General features: G+C 47.7%; 3 protein-coding genes across 14 annotated transcripts in view; all 3 read right to left on the bottom strand.

The window, feature by feature from the left end:
* The window catches only part of Acrbp (acrosin binding protein), a 14,706-nt gene extending 5,472 nt beyond the window's left edge, over positions 1-9,234 (bottom strand). The window contains exons 1-6 of the mRNA XM_021191076.2: positions 8,562-9,234; positions 7,971-8,186; positions 7,679-7,773; positions 7,256-7,370; positions 4,985-5,432; positions 4,139-4,271 (exon numbers count right to left, since the gene is read on the bottom strand). Of these exons, the coding sequence (XP_021046735.1) occupies positions 4,139-4,271; positions 4,985-5,432; positions 7,256-7,370; positions 7,679-7,773; positions 7,971-8,186; positions 8,562-8,604 (1,050 nt within the window). The 5' untranslated portion in view covers positions 8,605-9,234. The remainder of the gene's footprint in view (positions 1-4,138; positions 4,272-4,984; positions 5,433-7,255; positions 7,371-7,678; positions 7,774-7,970; positions 8,187-8,561) is intronic.
* A 96-nt stretch (positions 9,235-9,330) lies between these two features.
* Ing4 (inhibitor of growth family member 4) lies at positions 9,331-17,847 on the bottom strand. Of its 3 annotated transcripts, none has more exons than XM_021189999.2 (8): positions 17,785-17,847; positions 14,335-14,406; positions 11,523-11,689; positions 11,257-11,371; positions 10,988-11,096; positions 10,635-10,782; positions 10,335-10,396; positions 9,331-10,203 (listed from the first exon to the last, which is right to left on the bottom strand). In XM_021189999.2, exons 1-8 carry the CDS (start codon positions 17,819-17,821, stop codon positions 10,164-10,166), a joined length of 750 nt encoding a protein of 249 aa, XP_021045658.1. In that variant the 5' UTR covers positions 17,822-17,847; the 3' UTR covers positions 9,331-10,163. The 3 variants fall into 3 exon arrangements, with proteins under 3 accessions (XP_021045658.1, XP_021045659.1, XP_021045661.1); XM_021190000.2 differs by having other exon boundaries at positions 10,988-11,093; XM_021190002.2 differs by having other exon boundaries at positions 10,988-11,093; positions 11,266-11,371.
* Positions 17,848-20,040: 2,193 nt separating this feature from the next.
* Positions 20,041-23,896, bottom strand: part of Znf384 (zinc finger protein 384) — a 32,605-nt gene continuing 28,749 nt past the window's right edge. For 6 of the 10 annotated variants that reach the window (XM_029534945.1, XM_029534944.1, XM_029534943.1 and 3 more), the window contains 2 exons: positions 22,033-22,191; positions 20,276-21,591 (listed from right to left, as the gene is read on the bottom strand). In XM_029534945.1, coding sequence (XP_029390805.1) covers positions 21,187-21,591; positions 22,033-22,191 — 564 coding nt within the window. In that variant the 3' untranslated portion in view covers positions 20,276-21,186. Of the gene's footprint in view, positions 21,592-22,032; positions 22,192-23,896 lie in introns of all 10 variants that reach the window. The other 4 variants (XM_021190765.2, XM_021190766.2, XM_021190763.2 and 1 more) reach the window with 1 other exon arrangement.

Below are 23,896 nucleotides of genomic sequence, written 5' to 3'. Positions count from 1 at the left end.
GCCAGCCTGGTGCACAGCACAGTGTTCCAGGTTGGCCAAGGCTAGATACAAGGAAACTGTCTCAAAAAAAAAAAAAAAAAAAAAAAAAAAAAAAAGAAGAAAGAAAAGAAAAGAAAAAAAAAAAGAATAAAAAAGAAAAAAAAAAAGTCTTTCTGGGAAAAAACGTGCCAAGTGTGGGAGAGATGTTGGAATCTTTTTACAGAGCCTTTGACTTGCTGTGATGGTTGTCTTGTCAGCTAGACAGCATCTAGAATCAACTAAAAGGAAAGCCACAGGCATTCCTGTGAGGGATTTCCTTGACCAACTTATTTCAAGCGGGAAGACCCGCCCTAAATGGTAGCACAGATAAAAGGGAGATGGAAAAAGGAAGCTGTGTTTCTTCGCCTGCTGGCTTCACTAGTGCAGGCAAGTCTGTCCACTGCTGTCAATGCTGCATTCCCTCACTGAGAATCCACTTCGCTGGGCTCCCCACTGCTGTCAATGCTGCATTCCCTCACTGAGATTCCACTTCGCTGGGCTCCCAACACAGACCGAAGACCAGCTGCTCCCCAGGAATCCCCCATGCTCCAGTACCCAGCTGGGACAACTGAGACAGCCCATCATCTGGCCTGAACGACTACCATGGCTGGATCATGTTACCCAATCTAATAAGCCTTCACTCTTGGGTCCATTCATCCAGAGGACCCTGGTACAGATGATGGCACCAGTCTCCTGGGTGACAGCTGTCGATCTCATGGCAGGTGACGTTGGGGAAGTACAGTGTGTTCTCCTTACTTCTGGATTTTCCCGACTGTCACATAAAGCTCCTGGTGGGACTATCATCCACAGACTTACAGGATGCCTTATCTGACATCATGGCACTCCATTAGCCTTGTGTCTAATCAAGGAACTTCTCACTTCTCAGCCCAGCAAGTGGTTGGAACCCACTGGACTTATGATGTCCCCACCACTTTGAAGCCACTAGCTTGATCAACAGTGAAAACATTTTACTTTTTAAATTTTGTTTTGTGTATATGAGTGTTCTGTGTGCATGTATGTCTCTCCGTGTACCACTTGGGTGCCTGGTGCTCTTAGAGGCCAGAAGAGGGTGTAGGATCCCCTCATGCTCCTCATGTAGTGGAACTAGAGTGGCAGATGGATATGAACCAACATATGGGTGTTTAGAATTAAACCTGGGTCCTGGGATGGAGGGATGGCTCAGTGGTTAAGAGCACTGATTGCTCTTCAAGAGGTCCTGGGTTCGATTCCAGGCAACCACATGGTGGCTCACAACCATTTGTAATGGGATCTGATGCCTTCTTCGGGTGTGTCTGAAGACAGCTACAGTGAAGACAGCTACAGTGTACTCATATATATAAATAAATCTTTAAAAACAAACAAAAATGTAAACAAAACAAAACAAAACAAAAACCGGGGTCCTTTGGAAGGGCAGTACTCTTAACCTCTGAGCCATCACCCCAGCCCCTGGTTTTGGTTTTTGTTGTTGTTGTTGTTGTTATTGGTTTTTGTTTGTTTGTTTTTGGTTTGTTTTTTGTTTTTTTGAGACAGGGTTTCTCTGTGTAGCCCTGGCTGTTCTGGAACTCACTCTGTAGACCAGGCTGGCCTCGAACTCAGAAATCCACCTGCCTCTGCCTCCCAAGTGCTGGGGTTAAAGGCATGTGCCACCACTGCCCGGCTGGTTTTGTTTTTTTTAAAGACAGTATCAATTAGATGGGAGTAATGGGGAGGGCGGGGCAGCGCTTTCCAGAAGACTGAATATGTTCTGAACCAACCTCCAATATACAGGATTCGTGGTCCAGGACTGAAGGAGTAGAAATGAGGGTGGAACCCCTCACTGTCACCTCTGTGACGCCCTCGTGACAGTTTCTTCATCCTTTGACTTTATGCTCAACTATCCTAGAAGTTCTGGTTCCACATGGGTGAGCGCTTCTGCCAGGAGTCCCATGAAACATTCCACTCAGTTGGAAGCTAAGGCCTCTCCTTGGCCACTTTGGGCTCATGATACAAGTCATCGGGCTAAGAAAGGGATAATTGTTAGGAGGGTTACTGGTTGGACTACCAGAGGAAAACTTCGCAATGGAGATAAGATTGTCTGGACAGCAGAGAGTCTCTAGGGCAGTGGTTCCCAACCTTCTGAATGTCGTGACCCTTTAACACAGTTCCTCTTGTTGTGGTGACCCTCAACCATAAAATTATTTTCATTGCTACTTCATAATGATAATTTTGCTACTATTATGAATCGTAATGTAAATATCTGATATGCAGGATTTAATATGCGACCCTCAGAGGGGTCACAACCCCACACATTGAGAACCACTGCTTTAGGGCATCTCTCGGTGCTACCATGACTCGTGATCAAGGTCAATGGGAAGCTACAACAACCTAATCCAGACGGGGTGACAAAGCGTCCAGACCCTTCAGGGATAAAGGAATGAATCACCCCTTTGTGGGGAGAGCCAAAGCCTTCCCAGGAGCTTCCTGAGGAGAGGAAATACAGGATGAGGAACAGAAGCAGTAAAATCAGCGAAGGCATGGTGACCAGTCAAAGAATGAGGGTCGTGCCCGACTCCAGTGTTCCCGACCTAGCTCCATAAGCTCATGTTTGTGAAGACACACATGTAGTAAGCAGATATCTGTGTTTTCTTTCCTCTATTTTTGTATCATGTAATGTAACATCCACTGAGATAGTATCAGCGTTTCAGTGTTGTAGGTATATATTATCGTATGTAAATTATGGGACACTGAAGGACTAAGCATTCCTCAAGGGATTTTGCCGCCTACTCCTTAGTGTTTAGTTTTACGCGGGGCAGTTGTATCACGTGTAGGCAGAATTATAATCTTGTCACTGTTTTCATCTGGAAATGAAGCATAACATAAAGAGCTATGATTGGATGCCACCTGACAAGCGGTGAATGTCCCATGGTTGTCAACTTGACTGGATTTGAAACCGACTGAAAACAAGCCCCCGGGAACTCCTGCGAGGGATTTTTCTTGTTTGTTTGTTTGTTTTGTTTTGTTTTCGAGACAGGGTTTCTCTGTGTAGCCCTGGCTGTCCTGGAACTCACTCTGTAGACCAGGCTGGCCTCGAACTCAGAAATCCACCTGCCTCTGCCTCCCGAGTGCTGGGATTAAAGGCGTGCGCCACCACGCCCGGCCCGATTTTTCTTGACAAGATTATTTGAAGGGGAGACTGATCCTACATGTGGGCAGCATCTTTCAGTAGGAGCCCAGATCAAAGGGAGGTAGATGGAAGAAGAAAGTTTGCCTTCACGCTTGCTGGCAAGTCGGTCTATCATGCTGGTGCGACGTTCTTTCACTGATAGAACTGACTTCTTTTGACTTCCAGTGCAGACTAATCCTCAGTCTTTCCGTGCAAGATTGGGACTGCTGGGGCATCCAGCCTCACACACAGATTAAGCAACTACCAGACTGTCAACCTCTCCAGCCACTGTTGGACTGTATAGACTGCATCGTGTAAGCAATTCTATCAGTCTTGTTTTTCTAGGAAAATCCTAATGCAAGTGGTTTCCGTTCTATATTGATTTTTGGTATTGGGGATTGAACACAGGGTCTTCTGCGTGTGAGGGAAGTACTCTACCACTGAGCTTCAGTCTCAACCTTCTGTTGACTTTTTGTTGTTGTTGTTTTTTTGTTTTTTTGTTTTTTTTTTTTGCACCTGGGTTTCCCTAAGTTGACCTCATTCTGCTGCCCATTCTAGAGTGAACTTGTGACTCCTTTGTAACTGCCTCCCAAGGAGCTGGGGCTACAGCCCACATCACCAGACTCAACAGGAATGGGTTCTAGGAACCTTTTGGGAAGAAACAGAACTAAATCTAAGGCACAGCTAGGTACTGAAGCTAGGTACTGAAGCTAGGTACTGAAGCTAGGTACTGAAGCTAGGTACTGAAGGTGCTGAAGAGGATTTAAGGGATGGCTTACAGCCTAACAATTTGAAGAGCTGAAGGATGCATTCCAGACCAGACTGGCTTCCAGACCAGGTCTTGAGCCTTCCTCTACGATAGATGTCCTTCCAATGAACCTCAACTAGGCCTCCTACTTTCTTTGCCCGGCCCCCTCACCCATGGCTCACACAGTGCCAGGCCCATGGGATGTCCATTAACTAGCATGGTGGACATACCGAATCCCCGAAGCCAAGGATCTCCTCCTCCATGTAGCTCCAGGCCTTGGCTGTGGGAGTCATGGTGCAGGTATTCTCCATAATGGAATAGCATAGCACCATCAGGGTCTCCGTGTGGGGCAGCTGCTGGAGGCTGCAAGAAGACAGTACAGACTGGTGGGGATGGGCCAGAGGGCTGGGGCGGAAAACCACAGCCACTCTTCCCCTCCGCTGAGCACTTGGACTTGGTCATGTGCACTAGGCAGCATGCTTAGCCGAGGGTCTCCATCCTGGAGCCTGAGAGGACCCTGGACCAACTGCCTATTTTTACAAGAGGAACTGAAGTCAAAAGTGGAGAAACAGTGGCTGGAGAGATGGCTCAGTGGTTAAGAGCACCTGTTACTCTTCCAGAGGACCCAAGTTTGGTCCCCAGCACCCACTCTTGCAGCTCACAACTACTCATGTCTTGTAGACCCAGGGGATCCGACGCCCTCTTGTGGCCTCCTCAGACACTTGAACACATGTACCTACACACACACACACACACACACACACACACACACAGTCACACACATATACGCCTAAGTAAAATTAAGTAACTATCAAAGAACAACAACAACAACAAGATGGAGAAATAACTTTCTGAAGGCTTTAGTGCTAATCAAGACCAGAGAGAAGACCAAAACCCAGGGTGAGGCTTAAAACAAGGATGGGCACAGAACAGGAGGGGCCCGCCATTGCTAGCCGTGCTTGAAGCCTACGCAGGTCTGAGTGGGTCTGGGAGACCAGAGCAGGGAAGTGGGCTTCGCATTTTCAAAGAAGGCAGCAGGGATGGCAGGGCCACGAAGAAGTCACAATTTCCTGTACCTGCCAGTGCTTTGGCTTCTCCAGGAGTCATCGTACAGTTCATTCATTTCATCCATTTTCTGGGCAGACCGAATGAGCTCCTGGATATTCGCCATCATCAACGGAGCAGACTCCACCTCTCGGACCCGGGGAGTGAAGAAGGAGGGGTTGGAGGACAGTGACTGGGTAGGAAACTTGGGCTCCGAGACTGACTGCAGCCCCTCCTCTGTCCCCTGCCCCTCTTCCTGCTTAGCTTCCTCCTCCTCCTCTTCCTCTTCTTCCTGCTCTTCTTGCTCCTGTGCTTCTTCTAGCTTACGTTCTTGGATCTGCTCCTGCTCGCGCGGCCCCTGGCCCGGCCTCCGGCTGCTCTGCCGGTCCTTGCCCCCCAGGGACAGGGATGACTGCAGCAGCTCCTCCACGTTGTTGCTGAGCCGCTCAGGCCACGGCTGGAAGGCCTGGTGTTCTGTGGCTGCAGCAAGGTTTAGGCGGGACCAGGAGAGAGAAGAGAAAGGAGGGGTCAGACTTCCATCTCCTGGAGCAAGCCCATTTATAGATGCAGCGGTGAAGGAAGAGACCTGGAAACTCAGTAGCTGGGAGGGAGAGAGGATCGGGGCTTCAAGTCCAACGGCTCAGCTACATATAGAGCCAGAGGCTGCAACTACATGAGATCCTATCTTGAAGCAATGTTAATAAAACATTTTGGCCTGTTTGTTTGGTTTGTTTGTATTGTTTTGGATCAAGAAAATTGGGGCTGGGGTGGCAGCTTCAGTTGGTAAAGTACTTGCAAGTGTGGAGATGTGAGTTCAGCCCTTAAAAATCTACATAAAGCTGGGTATGGTAACACGTGTTTATAATCTCAGTGCTTGGGAAAGGGAGGAAGGGTGCTGATGGGAACTTACTGGCTCGCCAGTGAGCTCCAGCTTTCTATTATTATTATTATTATTATTATTTTTATTATTATTAGACAAGGTCTCATGATGTAGTCTTAGCTACTCTGGAATTCAGAGTCCCCTCTGCTTCCTGGGTGCTAGGACTAATGGCCGTGCCATCCAGTTCAGCAGCTCTGAGTTTCTGGGTGCTGGGACTAATGGCTGTGACATCCAGTCCAACAGCTCTGAGTTTCTTTCTTATTTTTTCTTTCCTTTATTATGTGTCTTTTTTTTTTCCTTGTATGTGAGTACACCATCGCTGTCTTCAGACACACCAGAAAAGGGACTCAGATGGAATTACAGATGGTTGTGAGTCACCATGTGGGTGCTGGGATTTGAACTCAGGACCTCTGGAAGAGCAATCAGTGTTCTTAACTGCTGAGCCATATATCTCTAGCCCTGTCTCTTTTCTTTTCTTTCTTTCTTTCTTTCTTTCTTTCTTTCTTTCTTTCTTTCTTTCTTTTGATGTTATCTTTATTTTATGTACATTGCTGTTTATGCCTGCATATATGTGTGTGTGAGGGTGTTGAATCGCCTGGAACTGGAGTCAGACAGCTGTGAGCTGCCATGTGGTTGCTGGGAATTGAACCCCCGTCCTCTGGAAGAGCAGTCAGTGCTTTTAACCAGTGAGCCCTCTCTCCAGCCCAGCTCCAAGTTTACTGAAAGACTTACTCTTAAAAAATAAGGTGGTCTAAGCTAGACATAGGGGTATATGCCTTTAATGCCAGCACTCTGGAGAAAGGGGCAGATCTTTGTAAGTTCTAGATAGTGAATTCCAGGCCGGCTAGGACTTCATAGTCATACCCTGTCTCTAAATAAATAAATCTGGTAACTGAGGAAAACACCCAGTGTTGACCTTTGATCTCCACATTTTTGTACACACACACACACAAAACACATTATGTGTACACAAGGACATGACCATAACAGATGCTGGTGGTGTGTGTCATCTTCTTTCAAGGGTACCTGTTCCCTAACTCCTAGAGCAAATGTTACCTTTTATCCATCTCACCTAGAGAACACAATGTATTCTAAAGAACTAGCAACCTTCTATTAGAATGAGGGGAACCTAGGAATCAAATCCAGGGCCTCATGCATAGAATGTATGTATAGAACATAAGTATACATTCTACCATTGAGCTGCACTCCCAGTCCAAATACGCTCCAAAATGAAGATATCAATTTACAAAAGGCCCAGAGGGCTTTTATTTTTATTTTATGTGTATAGGTGTTTTGCCTGAATTCATGCAGTGCCTGTGGAGGCCAGAAGGGGGCGTTGGATCTCCCAGGACTGGAGTTACAGACTGTTGCAAGCTGCCAGGCTAGGGCTGGGAACTGCGGTCCCCACTCTGGGAGGTCTCACCTGTTGCATGGGACACAATGGGGGTGGTCATGGAAGTGGGAGGAACTTCTGCTGACTCCACCTCCTTGAGAGTGTTGGGGGATAGGATGGAGACAGGCTGGGAGCACCGGACCCTCTGCAAGGAAAAGAAGGGAACTGGAACGCCTTTCCCAATGAGCAGCCGCTGCTACCCCAGCACGGACCCTTTGGAAGCAAGGGAAGGGCATAATGACTCTGCCTTTCCCTGTATCTCTTCTCTCCGTCACTCACAATAATGAGGGTGGTTCGGCCAGTCTGAACACCCATGGTGAGACTATGCCCATCGTGGCAAACTGACAGAGAGCCTACGCTAGCTACACTGACGACCTTCCCAGAGTCCTTCCTCAACTTCCCAGCCCCACTGTGCTCCCCTGGTCCTGGATCACTAGATGCAGCCTTTCTCACCTTGGCATAGTAGACATGGTTGGAGCAACGATACTGAGCAAACTGGCAGAAGGACTCAAACCAGGAAGCATATGGGAGATCGGAGCAGACGGCACCTGAGGAAGGACAGCGCCCATGGAGAGGCTGGTTACAGGAAGGCCAGGGCTTAGTCAAGGTCTCCAAGAACGAGAACAGGTTCTGGGGTGAGCTGCCAGCTACCTCCTTCTCCCGACTCTCACACGAGCACGAAGCTTTTGCCCCGAGCCTAGGTGACCTCGGGATGCCCAGGTTTTCCCACCGGCCTGGCCCTCACCATCTGGTACCAATCCGTGGTTTTCATATTGATCCAACTGAACGAGAGTGGGGTTCCGGCAGCCGTGGGTGGCACGGAGGCGGCAGGTGGTCTCTGCCTTCCAGGTTGGGGTCAGCAGGGCGAAGAAGCGTTCATACTCAGTGGATGAGAGAGGGCTGCCTGGAGTGGCGGCTGGAGGTTCCTCAGCGGAAAGAGGTGTTTCAGGCAGGAGTAGCACTGCGGGGGGGGGGGGGCGGGCAGAGAAGAATGGACCTTAACCCTCAGTGCACTCGGGGTCAGTGGCCAGACCCAGACTAGAAGTAGACCCTCCCCTCCCCGTCAATGAACTAAGAACTGGAGTGTATGTGTTTGTGATGCCTGATGACTATGGTGGAAGGCTTCTGGGGACAAGAGATAAAAGACCAACCAAGCTCGTATCAGGTATAACTAAAACCACTTGGAGACAGCCGTCTCAAAACCCATTTAAAAAAAAAAAAAAAAAAAAAAAAAAGCGCTCAGGGCCCTTCAGGAGCGTAAGGGGAGCCCCAGGGAAGATCCTCCTGCGCTTTCAGACCACAGCAGCTTCCAAACGGGCCAAGCGTAGCCTCTCACCTTCCAGAAGCATCAGAAGGAAGCCAGCAGCTAGTTTCATCATGGCCTGGGAAGATCCACCCGCGTTTTCACAACAAAGCGACCTCCAACGGGCCGAGCCTCGGAGAGCGTGGGTCTCGGGCTGCTAGCGCGAAGGAGGCAGGAGACGCGGCTGCTACGTCACAAAAGGTGAGGGCGGGGCCAGGCCACGAGGTGAACTCCTTTGAGCTGCTCCAGTAGCCGGCCAAGGACCGAAGTCAGAAGCCACAGTACAGCAGCCCTTCCAGTCCGTCTTCAACGGCGTAAGACCTCTATTGCTCGGTACCACTTTCTTCGAATTTATTTTTGTGTTGCCAGGAAATGAACCTAAAATCCCGCTCCTAATTTCTAGCTGTAACCCCGGGTCTGCGTGCTACTTCCTGCCACTTAACCCCTAGACCCAGATGGTGGGGTTTTGCGAAGCAATGTCCGTGGTTTTGTGGAGACCTGGCTGTTGAGTATAGGCAGCTGTGGGCAGCAGAACTGGGTGTCTGAAATGAAGGCAGGGAGGGGAAGGAACTGGGGGGGGGGGAGGGAACACCTCTTAGGTAGGAAACAGGCCCAAAGTTAAAATGAAGGAAAGGCTGACCAAGGCGAGCACACTTGAAAGGATGGTTCAGTGGTCCAAGGGATACTGTTTCAAGAGGGAGGGGACCAACACAACTCACTGGGAGATGGGAAGAAAATACCTGTTTTGTATCTATTTTGTATTTAGAAGAAATCAAGCTAATACTATCACCGCACACACATATAAAGCAAATACATGATTTATTGGAATTGGGTTAAAGGTGTTTCACGGAGAGCAGATTCGTAATTACAAAATTCTGAGTCCCCCGATGCAAGGCACTCCTCCAGGTGGAGAAGCTGTGGACACCACAGGACAGGACCATTTTGGGTTTTATGTCTTGTCCTATTTCTGGCAAGCCATCTTCCTGCCTCTCATCCAATCCAGAGGATGCAAAAAGAATGCTTACCACACATACTTAAACAGTCTCTACAATAAACACAGCGGGCTAGCATGGATAGCTTTTATTTACCTACCCCAACGCCTTTTACATGTGAGTGATCTGCGGTCAGCATAAATCCCCAGGCCATAGAGGTTTGGGGTAACCACTTAACTAGGCCACAGCCTAAATGACCTAGAAGACCCCTCCCCATGGAGAACAGGAAGAGCACTGAGAAGGCAGTCTGTCCTGCCTAGCTCCCAATGGGGGAGGAGGATTGCGGGGACTGGGAGAGTGTCCCACTCCACTGCCCCAGTCCTTTAGTCAAAGCAAGGGGAATGAAGAGGACCCTCCCCCTGAAATACAGCACCAACCTCACCACGGAGGCAAAAGGACAGTGAGTGGGGTTACTTCCCTCTGGGAGGCAGGAGGAGAGCACATACCGTCACTGGCTGTGGCACCCTCCCTACTGGGGTTTGGATGCAGCCTCAGCACCGAGTGGGGAGGAGGGAGAGGGATGACGGGTACCGCACTGTCCACATCTCCCTGGGCCCCCCGTCCCCAGCACAGGCCTTCCACTCTGTCCACTAGCCCAGGTCAGGGGGATTCAGAAGAAGTCTGTAATGGAATCCAGGGAAACCTATTTCTTCTTCCGTTCTTGGGAGCAGCGTGGGCAAAACCTAAAACCCAACATGAAAGATAGAAGAGTGAGGTGAGCCGAAAGTGAGAGAGGCCTGTGTTCTCTCTCACACCGGGCATGGGGACATGGGATAGGTCTTCCAGGTCCTGCCACAGCTTAGCCGTCACTCACCATTTCCCTCGAGGCTTGGTTGTCAGCCCCACACAGGCGAAGTGGAACCACTCGATGGAACACTGGAAAAGGCAGATGGATCAGCCATCAGGGAGGGACTGGAGCAGGGTGGAGGGAGGGCCACCTGTGGGCTCCTGGGAGGTAGGGGCCCTTTACGCCACTTTAGAAACTTCAAGTCCTAGCAGCCCAGTCCAACCACCATCCATCCCATTCTGCACCCCTCTCTTCACCCGAGTCACCTTCTCCTCTTACTCATGCCCCTCAGAGCTCCTCCCCCAACCCTGAGGAAACGGTTCTCACATCCGGGTTGTCACAGCCAATCATCTCTCCATAGGAGACCTGGTGACAAAGGCAATATGTGGGTTCGTTGGGATCCACAGGCATATCCAACACATCAGAGGGGTGGACACTGCCAAAGGTCACTGAGGGCATCCCATACTCAGGACTTCTGTATGCCAAGAGGAAGACAAATGTCATCTGCAGGAAGGGAAGCTACAACCTGCGCTCTGAGATGGTAGAAGATCGTGGTGAGGTAGATGATGTGTGGCTTCTTCTCCGTCCAGCAGAGACCACAGTGACAGAGTTACTGGCACAGAAGACAGGGAAAGTGGCAAGAGGCTGGCTGGGAGGCAGGCGGCCTCTGGTATACTCACGTGCGCACAAGTTTTAACTTCTTCTGGGCAGCCTTGGGGGCTTCCTCATCTGAGTTTTTCCCTTTGGAACGGGCTCGGGCAGCTTTTTTCTCCTTTTGGGTCCGGCCTTCTAGGAAGAAAGGGTAAGCCGGGAGGGGGGAGGGCAGAGACAGAAAGATGGTTAAGTTCTCTTTGCTTCTGGTCCAGGCAGCGCTGCTCTCTCCTAGCTGGAGCTGGCCTCTTCTCCCTTTGACTCCTTGCCCGCATCTCACAGCCCCGCCCCTCCTCACTCTTTTTGCCTTTGCTAGAAGAGCTGTCATAGTCACTCGACTCGATCTGTTTCTCCTTCAGATCAGCCTCAAAACGGGCCAGGTCTGTGTCCAGCCGCCGAATGTGTTTGTCTACCTGTGGGGGAAGGAAGGGAAGAGGTCCAAGCCTGGTTCCCATCAAAGACAACAGCTAAGACCCAAAACAGATCCCAACACAGCTGAAGGAGGGGTCTAAGACCCTGAGAATTAGATGAGAGATAGGTGGGAAGCCATGAACAGGGCCATACCATCTCATAGGTCTGCATGGCCAGCTGCACCTTGTCGTCACCAAATTCCTTGCACTTGCCATAGGCCTCCTGGATCTGTCTGAGAAGGGCCAACTTTTCCTCGGAGCTCAGGCTGCGGGCGCTACTCATATATTCAGTGGCCAACTTGTCAATTTCAGCCTTCAGGTCTACAACAGAGACAGGCCCGGTCACAGCGGCCCCTGGTGGCTAGATGGAGCATCATCTTCCTCTTGTCCCTTGGGCCTTTTCCATTGGCCATCAACCCTCCAAGTGTGACCACCGCCACTATGCCTTGTATTCAGGAAATGCAAAGTACTCAGGTTACTTGGGCTTTTTTTGGTTTGTTTTGAGACAGTATCAGGATGTAGCTTAGCCTGGTCTTGAACTTGGGATATCCTCCTGTTTTAGATTTCCTAACACTGGAATTATAAGCGTGGGCCACCTTGCCTGGCTGAGACTGTCTTAAAGTACCTTCAAGTACAGAAAACATGGCTGCCACAGTTGGGAGTTGAGACTACCACAAAGGCATTGTGGGTTCTCTGCAAAGCATGTTATCATGAAGTATATTACTGATGACATTCCAAGATGCTTCTCTGCAGGGCTTGCTTGCTGCTTGCCTCGTGAGTGGGGTTCCAAAGGCCATCTTCTTTCTGAGCAGCATCTCCAAACGGCCCCGCCCTGCCTCCTGCAAACCAGGCTGTCACTCACTGGTGCTCTGTCTCCAGGCCTTTCTCTCTGAGACAGGGTCTTGCCCAGGTTGGCCTTGAACTCATGATACTCCTGCCCACACAGCCAGAGTGCGGGGTCTGACATTTTAACATCAGATCTTAACTCCTTCAAGGAATGCAGCGTCCGCATCCTTCCCATCCACCCTACTCTTTTCTCTCCGTTTTCCGAGTACAAAGTCTCTGAAGCTCAGGATGTCTGAGAACTCACTGTCTACAGTCCAGGCTGACCTCGGACAGAAGCCAATACTCCTGCCTCAGCCCCCCGAATGCTGAGATTCCAGGTGTGTGCCACCACATCCAGCTTGCTCATCACTTGTAACTTGCTTACCATTCTTGTCATTTTTTTTGTTTGTTCATCTTAGATATCGCTCAAAACACCTTAATACGAGAGGGCTGGTGATGACCCGGTACACTGACTAGAAGTTCTCTACCCCCTAGCATTATGTAGGGCTCATAAAAACGACAATGGAAGGAGACAAAAGACTGACTGTAACCCAGTGCAGCACCAGGCAGTGGGAACATCTGGGAACATGCTATGCCCATACCTCACTGCATTCCAGGCCTTTAGAAGGAATGGGAAAAGCATACAATTCTGTAATTTCCAGCTGGTCTCTGTACACAGAATCAAGAGTTAGAACGGCATTGAAAAGAAATCCAGCCGATTCTAACCGTCTCGCAGACAGCGGTCAGAAGATGATGTCCAGGGTGTTAGGTGATCTCCATGGAGACGCTTACCCAGAACGACTTAAGACATGGCTTCACAGCCTAGCTTGCTAGGTCTTTGAACATGGCTACATAGGATGGAACGTAGACGTATCTATCCTTCAGTAGGTACGAGAACACCTTCAATGTGAACCTTACCTCTGGAGCAGAGCAACCTGAGCAGCTTTCCTCAGGCACCCAGAGGGCACCTCAGGAGAGCCAACTCAGCCCCGAGTCCAAGGACTGAGACGACACCTAATGTGTCTATGAGTTGAGGAATACAGTATAGTAGTCATGATGTTACCTGATGCCTTTTGGTTTTGTTCCTTTCCCTTTTGTTAATATTGGTTACTTTTATTTCTTTGTTTTTTTGAGAAAAGGTCTCATGTAGCCAAGGCAGGCCTCAAACTCTGTTTATGTACCAGATGTACAAGGACGACCTCAGATTTTTTTCTTTTCCACAACAGGGTCCCACTATAGCCCTTGCTGGCCTGAAACTCAATATGTAGACCAGGCTGGCCTCGAACTCACCAAGATCTACCTGCCTATGCTGCCATGCCCTGCCCTTTCTTTGTAATAGCTTCTCGGCAAAGCTCCGAGCAGCCAACCATGCAGGCGTATGTAGTGTCAAGTGCTGTGTATTTGGTGATAGCAAACACTGCAATGAGGTATAACTTGTTCTCATGCAAAAGCAGCAAACAAACCCGGAGAAATGTCTAGGCTTGTTATCTTTGAGTCTTGAGGACGAAAGTACAAAAACTGTAACACCCCCAAACCTTACTTATTTTGTGCATAGTTTGTACGTGTGTGGATGACTGTGTACAATGGCTCACAGGTTGTGGTCACAGGACCAACTTCTGGGAGGTTCTCTCCTTCTGTGTGGGTCCTGGGGATCAAACTTGGGGCATCAGGCATGGTAACAAATACCTTTACCCACTGAACTGTTTTGCCAGTTCAGTATCACTGAATTCTTGAGGCACTGACTCAATCCTTCATTTGATATGGAAAAGTAGAAAAGGATGACCATTATCTTCTTTTAAGGATTCCATGAAAGTCAGGCTGGAGAGATGGCTCAGTTAAGAGTACTGGCTGTTTTCTTGCAGAGGACCTGGGTTTGAAGCCCAGTACCCACATGGTGGCTCACAACCATCTTTATAGTCCCAGTTCCAGGAGATCTGATACTGTCTTCTGGTCTCTCTGTGTACCAGGCACACACACGATACACAGATATACATATAGGCAGAACATACATACATACATACATACATACATACGTGCATTCACACCTCCCTCCCCCAAATAAGTCACAGTTCACCCGATGGTACGGTAGCAGAAAGCAGAGCTACACAGTGATCAGGGAAAGCCTGTTACTTTGTACGTACCCTCTGTCCTTTGGTCTAGGTCCCTCATGAGCTGAAAATTTCTCTGTAATTCAAATGGGAGGTTTTCAATACCTGGGAAGAGACAGAAAATAGTCACTGCAGTGCACCTGAGCCTTGGCAAGTGCTCTGCCACTAAGCAAGACCTCAGCTGCCTGCAGCTCTCTTTCTATTTAACCTTGCGTTTACTGTTTCTGTGATGCTGCGGATGGAACCCAGGGCTTTGCGTACGCTAGGCAAGAGTGCTGCCTCTGATCTACATCCTTAGCCGACTGACTGGCTCCTTTGAAAATAAAAGTTCAGGCTGGAAACAGAGGCAGGGGAATTATGAACTCAAGTCATTCTTGGCCACATAGGGAATCTGGAGCCATCTGGTTACATAATTGTTTTAAAAGGCAAATCAAAGAATAGGAAAATAGATAAAAGCAAAGTTTAGGGGCTGCAGAGATGCTCGGCAGACAGGAGCACTGGCTGCTCTTCCAGAGTCCAGAGTTTGGTTCCCTGCACCCATACTGAGTGACTTACAAGTCCCTAGAGCTCCAGCTCTGGGGATACAATGATTCTGAGTTATAAGGGGACATGCATTCATGCATACACACACAGAGACACCATTCTCATGATTGATGGGTAGCTAATACAAAATAATTAATTAAAATACTTTTCTAAAGTTCAATTCAGTATTTAAAAAATGGAGTATGACTCAAGTTTTCCCCTCATTTGAAACTGGAGTTTTCTTTTTTTGTTTGTTTGGGTTTTTTTAGTTTGTATGTGTGTGTGTGAGAGAGAGAGAGAGAGAGTCAGAGAGAGAGAGAGAGAGAGAGAGAGAGAGTCAGACAGACAGACAGCAGACAGGGTCTCTGTAGCCCAGGCTGGCTTCAAACTTGCTTTGTAGCCAACGATGACCAACAATAAATTTCTGATTCTTCTCACGTGTTGGCTCCTACAAGTCCTGTGTTAATAGTCCTATGCCAGCTCTATACAGTGTTGGGGATCAACCCTCGGGGTCCTTGCATGCCAGGTAGTCATTCTACCAACTGAGCTCCATGCCTAGCCCTGAAATGAGGGATTTATTTGTGACAAGATTCATTCGCCCTTTCTCAAAAGGGGAGACCTCTTTTTCAGCTAGTCTCCTGTCTCTACAAGCCTCCCAACCTCTTCCTATTTGGTGGCCTTATTCTATAAAACAGCTTTCTCTCTTTTAGCTTCAACCTCCATCTTCTTTGCTCTCAACTTTAGCACTCATCATTCGTTCTGTAACCGTCTAGTAACTTAAGACTGTGTTCCACATTTCCTATCTGGCTTAGCTCACTCACTTGCCATCTTGCTCTGATGACACACTGGCCTTCAAAGTGCCTCACACTTGCCAGCAACTTCCCAGGAGTTCTGGCTTCCTCACCCCACCACCCCACCACCCCTTACTTGCTCCCCCACTCCACCACTTCTCATCCTTCAAAGTGCTGTTTCAGAACTGGACTTACCCATGCTTGGACAAATGCCTTACATAGTCAGGCTGTCAGGGTAGTCTAGCTACTATTTTTTTTAGTATTTATCCAACCATAACTAATTAATACAGTTACTCTGGGTATGTCTCCCTAACCTTCCAGGAGGAGACACATGCCTGGATCAATTTTAAATTCCCCTCGTGTTTAGAAGTGTCAAATAAATAATTGAATAAACGTATTATTAAGCTTTTCCACAAAAGCAAATTTTCTCTACAGAGCTTAACCTCATTTTCCCCCTTTGATGGTGAAGACTGAACTTCAATTCCAGGGGCTCCCCCTTGTTAGGCAAGTGGTCGAATGTCATCTCCTAAATAAATATGAAGACAGGGTCTCATTATGTAGCCCTGGCTGGCCGATCTCACTTTATAATATCAGGCTAGTCTCAAACTCACAGAGATCTTTCCAAGTGCTGGGATTAAAGGTATGTGCTACCCAAATTTGTGTTTCTGTCAGCCGAACTCAAATGTAAAAAAATGTTTGTACTGAACATGACTTGGTGCTTATAATCAATAGCACTGGGGAGATGGAAGGAGGTCCTGGAATTCAAGATCACTGTCAGCTAGGTAATATAATACAGCCCAAGGTCAACCTGGGCTGTACTATATTAGACACTGTCAGAAAAGACAAAACAAGAGAGGGCTTCTTAAGTCTGTGACAGCAGTTCACTAGGATTACTAGTCAAGAACAGATTACCAAATCAGATGACTCATCTTTCCTCTGAGGCAGTCAGCACCACCTTCTCGCTCAAGGAACTTACTTCCTCCTAGCAGTCAATACTAGGTCAGAGGCCTTCTGGTAATGCCGGCACTGACATCTTATCCTTTAAATGCTGCTTTCTTGAGCTCACTGTCTTTTTTTACTGTCTGAGGTTTTTTTCCTGAATAATTTCACTGTCAGATTATATGCCTATTTCTAAGGCAAAGATTAAATGTATTGTTATTACTCCCGAATCTCCTACACTGCTGATGAGATAGTTTATTTTCCAAGTAGAATTCACCATGGATTTTCCTTCTCTCTCAATCACAAAGTCATTCAATCAATCTTGCCATGTTCAATATCATTTTTTTGTTTGTTTGTTTTTGAGACAGGGTTTCTCTGTATAGCTCTGGCTATCCCAGAACGAACTCTATAGACCAGGTTGGCCACGAACTCAGAAATCCATCTGCCTCTGTCTCCCAAGTGCCAGGATTAAAGGCGTGCACCATTACTGCCCGGCGCCATGTTTAATGTCTAAAACTTTCTGTCATTCTCTAAGACCTGGTCTGCACTTATGATTTGGATTGCTACCATTATTTGATCAGTTACTTTCTTTTATTAAAATCAATACTCTATTTTAAGATGCCCAGGTTAAGAGTTGCCTAAAAGTCTGTCTAATATATCCCCAGCCTAGACACACACACACACACACACACACACACACACGACGGGGGGGGGGAGGCAGGAGGGGGGAGACGGACAGACAGATTCCTCATTTTTTGAGAACTGGATTTTGCTCCTAAAGTAAAGCATTTCAGCGATCAACTCAGTGGTCGCTCTATTCCACCCACAAGCTTAATGAGAAGCCACTTTTGAGACATAAATGACTAAAGGAATTAGGCCGAATATTTGCAGCTGCTCCAAATGGCAGTGCGTAAATAACGACGCTGCACAACTTAGGAAAAAAAAAAATCTACCCTCAAGAACTGAGTCAGCAACTACGTTCCCTGCTCCCCCTAACCCTTTAGAGCCCAGCCCTGATCCCACGGGGCAGCCCTTCCCTCGTCCAGATCTTGAGCGAGGCCTCCAGTCCCACTGCCCCGCCCCCTCCCTCTTCCCCCTCGAATAAATCTTCCCACGGAACCCTTTCCCTGTGATCTTCAGGCTACCAGAACCTCGGGGTCAGATAGTCTGTCAGCCTGGACTCTCTACACCACTCTATGGCCCATGACCCCCTTCTCCAGTCGGCTCTTACTGTCCAGATAATGTTCCAAATACATCCCAGCAGCCATCTTGAAGCAAAACAAAGCAACTTCCGATGCTCCCCGGAAGTGACTGAAACATGACAGGCGTTGTAACCATTCTTTTCCGTACCTGAACTTCCGCCCTTACTAAACTGTTGGCCTCGGATACATCCGCCCGAAACGTTTTTTTTTTTTTTTTTTTTTTTTTTTTTTTTTTTCAAATGTCCTATTCACGGTCGCTTACAGCGAGGCTGCTTTAGCCTGGCTTCCGCCCTTAATAAGGCGCCAGTATGTGCCTGAGACAGGCATGACGTCACGCCAAGCCGCCATTTTGCATTCTCTAGCAAACTTTTTTTTTCCCTCCAAAACCAGGAATGTTTGGTAAATGGAATCTGTTATGTCTAGTCATATTCTGTAAATAATCGCTTTCAACAAGTAGGGAATCGAGCTGTTTTGCTGTACTTATTATGAATCTGATCACCGACGTCCCAGCTTAAGCAGAATCTAGTCTCGGAGGCAGATGCTTTCTTCAGAAGTTGTCAGGCTTTGCAAATTTAACCCTTTGCATCTCTCATCACTTACAAGTTTCTTTGTGTATCCCTCGCTGTTCTCAAACTCAAGAGACCTACCTGCTTCTTCCTCACTAATGCTGGGATTAAAGGCATGCGATATGGAGATGCACGTTTTTTTTGTACTGAACTTATGTACTGGAGACCGGGTCACCCAAGTATAGGATAGATGTCGGCCTTCACCCTAGTCAAAAGTATCACCCCCTGGACAAAGTCAAGAGCCTGTCAAGTTGCCGCTATTTTAGGAAACGGAACTCAAACCTCTTAGTGGTGGTGGAGATTCTTGCAAATAGGTGTCACCTCAAGTTGATATACCTTTCACAGTAGTTACACCCCATACTTTTAAGATAAAATTTTAGCTCTCTTAGCCCAAATCTGTAAAGGGCACGAGAAAAGTCCAAGTTTACTACTGAGCAGATGCTAAAGCAAGGCAGCAGGATGTGGACTCCATTCTAATCTAAGAGCATGCTGTTGATAACTGACTTGGACGGCTCTTTCCTATACAATGAGAATAACACATTACCATTGAGCAAAAGTGAAAATGGATATTCACCCACAAAGGAGGTGCTGACTGCAATCCTTGTGATGAGAACAGGTTTGTCAAACTCTCCATAGTTGGTGAGTGAAAAATGCACCAGGCAGCTAACCAACAATACTGAGGTAATACTGTCCTGGATGCCCAGTCCCAAATTAAATGAGACTTCTTTATCCACATCATCAAGTAATGACAGTTGGTCAGGTCTCAGATATAAGAACACTTGCCAATCCTTTCAGTACTGTATGATGGATTGAATCTTCATGAAGCAGTCTTGGGAAATTAGCCGAATCCTTTATGGTAGACTGTAAGAAGTTTTTTTTGTTGTTTTTTTTTTGGTCTTTCGAGACGGGGTTTCTCTGTATATTCCTGGCTGTCCTGGAACTCACTCTGTAGACCAGGCTGGCCCTGAACTCAGAAATCAGCCTGCCTCTGCCTCCTGAGTGCTGGGATTAAAGGCCTGCGCCACCAGGCCCGGCGACTGTAAGAAGTCTTAAGTTTCTTGTTATGCTCTGTCCAGCACAATGGTCTTCCATTTTCGGTGAACACGATAACCATTATTATCATGGGAAGCTCACTGCATTTGGCATTTTCTTCCATCTTAAACCCAGTAGCTGGTTATAGTTTCTATCACTGGAAACCTCTGCTCTTAGGCACTGCAGTCTAATGAGACACTATGTATATGTACACAGTGCCCAGTAGAATTTGGATATAAAGGGGGGGGGGTCTTTTCAAGAGGCCATACATGTCTGTGCCCCTACCCCACCTGCAAGAAACAAAAGATCTCTGTGTAGTCCTGGCTGTCTTAAAACTCGCTACATAGACAGGGCTGGCCTCTTAAGAGATCCACCCACCACTGCCTCCTGAGTAAAGTTGTGCACCACAACGACCTGGCTTTTTTTTTTAAGGGGGGGGGGTTCGGGCAAAGGGTAAGGAATATAGCCGTTTTGTTCAATGCAACCTGTCTCACATATGTAGGCAGTCCCATGATAGGACACGTATACAACTGTTCCTAAACTGGCAATGGCTTTGGAGTAACACATACGGTAGCTTGTGAGCCTAGCGTCCGTTCTCCCACTCTCCAGTCTGAGTCCTTTCTGCTCGCCTGGGGAGCTCTCCAGCCAGCCTTTCCCACGCTAGCTCACACAGTAGCTCACTGCCTCTCATCCTTAAACATGAATTTATTTCTATACAATGGTCTAAAAACACCCCTTAGTTTGTACATGTTTTTCATTTTTAAATTGCTTTATAACAACTGTATAATTCCTGATTATTTTAATTTCATCTGAAATCTCCCATGATTAAAAAAATTAAAAGGCAAAAGAAAATTAAAATGCCATGGCCAGAGGACAAGGTGGAGAAAAAAAATAAGACAAAAATAAAACATCAATATGAAAATTCTCAGAGATAATGCATTTATAAACACAGAAATGGTTACAACAAAGATGGCCGTGATGAGCAGGTATATATATATATATTTATATATATATATTTATATATAAATCCATGTCCGGCATCTGACCGTGGCACCTAGGGAGGCTAAGTCCAGTCCTGTGTGTGCCCTGAATTCTCTCTTCTCTGCAAAAGCCCAGATGGTATTGCAGAGAACACAGCTAACACAGCTCCCAGAGCCCCTTGGACTGGGATAGTGAGACTGAGTATATAGGCCCTTGGTTGGCAGAGAAGGAAGGAGGCTGTTAAGGAAAAATAACTCACACTCTTAAGCCACCCTTGGTCACTGGGGAATCTCTGGCACCTTGGCAACCATGAATCAGCTATTGCCCCCTTACAAATAAGAAGGTATAGTCACCACCCAATATGAAGTGAGACCATGGAAGGGGAAGAAAATGGCTCACAGGGGGCAGGCCACGTGCAAAATCTGTTCTTTTACATGTAAGCATAGAATGGAAGGCTGGTGGCATTTAGAGCTTCCTTCTCTGTTATCTGGGAGGGCCAGCCATTAGTCTTCTATCAGCCCCAACTTTGAGGGTGAAGAGAGAGAAAGGTAAGCGCCCCCACACTGGACAAGATGTGAGCTCACAGCGGATCCTTCTCTCAAGCACCAAGCCCCAGTCTTAAAAGCTCTGCCTGGATAGGGGCTGTTGGATAACACTATCAGCTCAGGAGTCCTTGGCCAATCAGGAGCAGCTGAGATTAAGGATGGTTATCTGGTGAAGAAAAGCCATGCCTGAGACCCAAGGAGCTGGAGACAGGACTCGTCAAGGAAGAAGAGAACTTTCCCACCGAGAAGAGTTGACAAAGGAGGGACCAGGACTTCTCCCCTTTCCGACGGATGGCAGTACGGATCTCTAAGAGCTGGCCAGGTGCTCCACCTGGATGGTGCTGGTGGTGACAGTGAGGCAGATGTCTTTATGATGCTCTGCCGGCTTATAGGGGGTCAGGTCAAAGGAACACTGGGGTGGAGGGTTCGGGTTGTTGTCCCCACCACCCCCTCCCTGGGGAGCTGCCCCAGGGGACTGGAAATGTGGTGGTTGTGGAGGTGGCTGCTGCTGCTGCTGCTGCGAAGCCTGTGAAGCTTGGGCCTGGGCCTGGGCCTGGGCTTGAGCCTGAGCCTGAGCCTGAGCCTGGGCCTGGGCCTGGGCCTGGGCCTGGGCCTGGGCCTGAGCCACCGCTGCTGCCGCTGCTGCTGCTTGCACTTGTTGTTGAAGATCAGGAGGGTTGTGTTTGCGCATATGTTTCATAAGGTATGTTTCCTGAGGGAGATGGGTATGAAAAGAAGTTAAAATAAAAGAAAGGGAAAAAGACAACCTGCAAGTCACAACCTGGGCTCTTACTCTGTAGTGTCTGCCTATGAAGAGATGTTCTGGAGTGGGGCAAAAAGGGAACAGAACCTTTAGAAGTCACTGCAGACACTGAGCTGGCAGACAGAAACCTATTTCTCTCAAAGACCTCTGAGTGAAGCCATTATAACTTTGTTCTAGAATCTCAGAAAATACCTGAAATCTAGAATGAAGAGTCACTGCTTCTGGCGCTAATTATCTCTGAATGCTGACTCTAGTAACTGAGAGTAGGGGAAAGCAGATGCCAAGCCAGTCACCCATAGACTCCATCAAGCAAAGACACAGTGAACTGCTGTCTTAAGAGATATGGGAGGGGTAGGGGGTGGGAGGGGGACAATGACACAAAATACTTACTGATGTATATGCCCGACTACAGATTGTGCAGGTATAAACCTTGGCGTGTTTCACTGTGTGTGTAGATAAGTGAGCCTCTAGAGAGGCTGCGTCTGTATATGCTCGGTGACAGTTGTGGCACTTGAAGGGTTTATCTTTGTTGTGCTGCCGTCTGTGAGACTGCAAACAATGAGAGAAACCAAAGTAAGTCCTGGCTCTTCCTTGGCCTTTAGAGAGAGACAGCCTCACGGTGAGCACAGGCCATCCTACTGTCCCTTTCTACAGGAAGGCAGTAGAGACTGCTTTGAATAAAACTTTAGGACTAATGACTAGGAGAGGAAATGTATCTCAAATGGCATAACCTTGGGTCCTTAAAGTTACAATGGCTTCCAATGGCTCCGTGAGGTATGGAGACTACATGGTCCTCTCCAGGTGCTCACAGAATCAACTCTTCACGATGAGCTAAGGGCTGAAGAGATGACTGAGTAGGGAGAGTGCTTGCTGTGCAGGAAGAACTGCTCAGATCCTCAGCATCCACGTAAGAGTAGGTGAGGCATTGTGCAAACAGGAGGCTCCCTGAGGCTTACTGCTCTAGTCACAAAATAGTGAGCTCTACATGCAGTAAAAAAATACTGTCTCACAAATCAGGTGGTGCTCCAGGAGCAGTCACTCAACTATGCCTGTCCTCAACACATCTACACATGCAACGAGCCAGGTATGTGCCTCTGCACTCTTGCGCTCTCACATTATAGATGGATGGTATCCCACAAGAGGAGTAGGTTCATATTCACCTAAGCCACAGACCTTGCAAAAATCCTGGGCACAGCAGCACATGCCTGTAATCCCAGCACTTAGAAGGCTGAGGAGTTAGGATGGCAGGTTCAAGGCCAGCCTGAGCTATGCAGCATACCATTTTAAGAGTAACAAAATCACAAGGGCTGGGTGTGTAGCTCAGTGGTAGAGTGTTTGCTTAGAGTAGGCTATGAAAAATAAAACCTTGCAAAATATGAAATATCATTCTCCCATTAAGTTCCTTTAGTGAGATTTGGGAATATTAATGTTCTATTAATGCTACTATGGGATTGGTTTATATAATTTTGATTTGTTTTTTTGTTTTGTTTTTTTTGGTTTTTCGAGATAGGGTTTCTCTGTGTAGCCCTGGCTGTCCTGGAACTCACTCTGTAGACCAGGCTGGCCTCGAACTCAGAAATTCACCTGCCTCTGCCTCCCAAGTGCTGGGCTTAAAGGCGTGCGCCACCATGCCCGGCTTTGATTTGTTTTTATGAAATGAGGTTTCATGTAGCCTAGGTTGTGTGTTTTTTGCTTTTTGGGTTTTTTTTTCGAGACAGGGTTTCTCTGTGTAGCCCTGGCTGTCCTGGAACTCACTCTGTAGACCAGACTGGCCTCGAACTCAGAAATTGGCATCTGCTTCCCAAGTGCTGGGATTAAAGGCTTGTGCCACTACTGCCTGACCTTTTTTTTTTTTTTAATATTTGTGTAGGCAGATCTCTGAATTTGAGGCCAGCCTGGTCTACACAGCAGGTTGTAGGACAGCAGTGCTACCTATCTCTAAAAACAAAACAAAAAACCCAAAACTCAAAACCCAAAACAAAAAAACTCAAAACCCAAAACTCAAAAAAGCGTCTTTGAACAGTGCCTTGGAGGCCAGAGTGGCACTGGATCTCTGGAGTAGAGTTAGAGGTTAGCTAAGCCACCTGGCATGGTTACTGGGACATAAAGCCAGGGCCTCTGCAAACAGCAAATGCTCTTCAGTGCTAGCTCTCCCCAGATGCTATTTGTTTGTTCTTGCTTACTATGGCGTCCAGGCACACGGCACTATTCCCATCAACTGAGGGGTTTGGCTTTTTGGTTTGTTTTGATTTTG

This window comes from Mus pahari, chromosome 2, assembly GCF_900095145.1.
Source record: "Mus pahari chromosome 2, PAHARI_EIJ_v1.1, whole genome shotgun sequence".
NCBI lineage: Eukaryota > Metazoa > Chordata > Mammalia > Rodentia > Muridae > Mus > Mus pahari.
The sequence above is the reverse complement of the archived record's forward strand: the minus strand, read 5'-3'. Positions and strand labels throughout refer to the sequence as shown.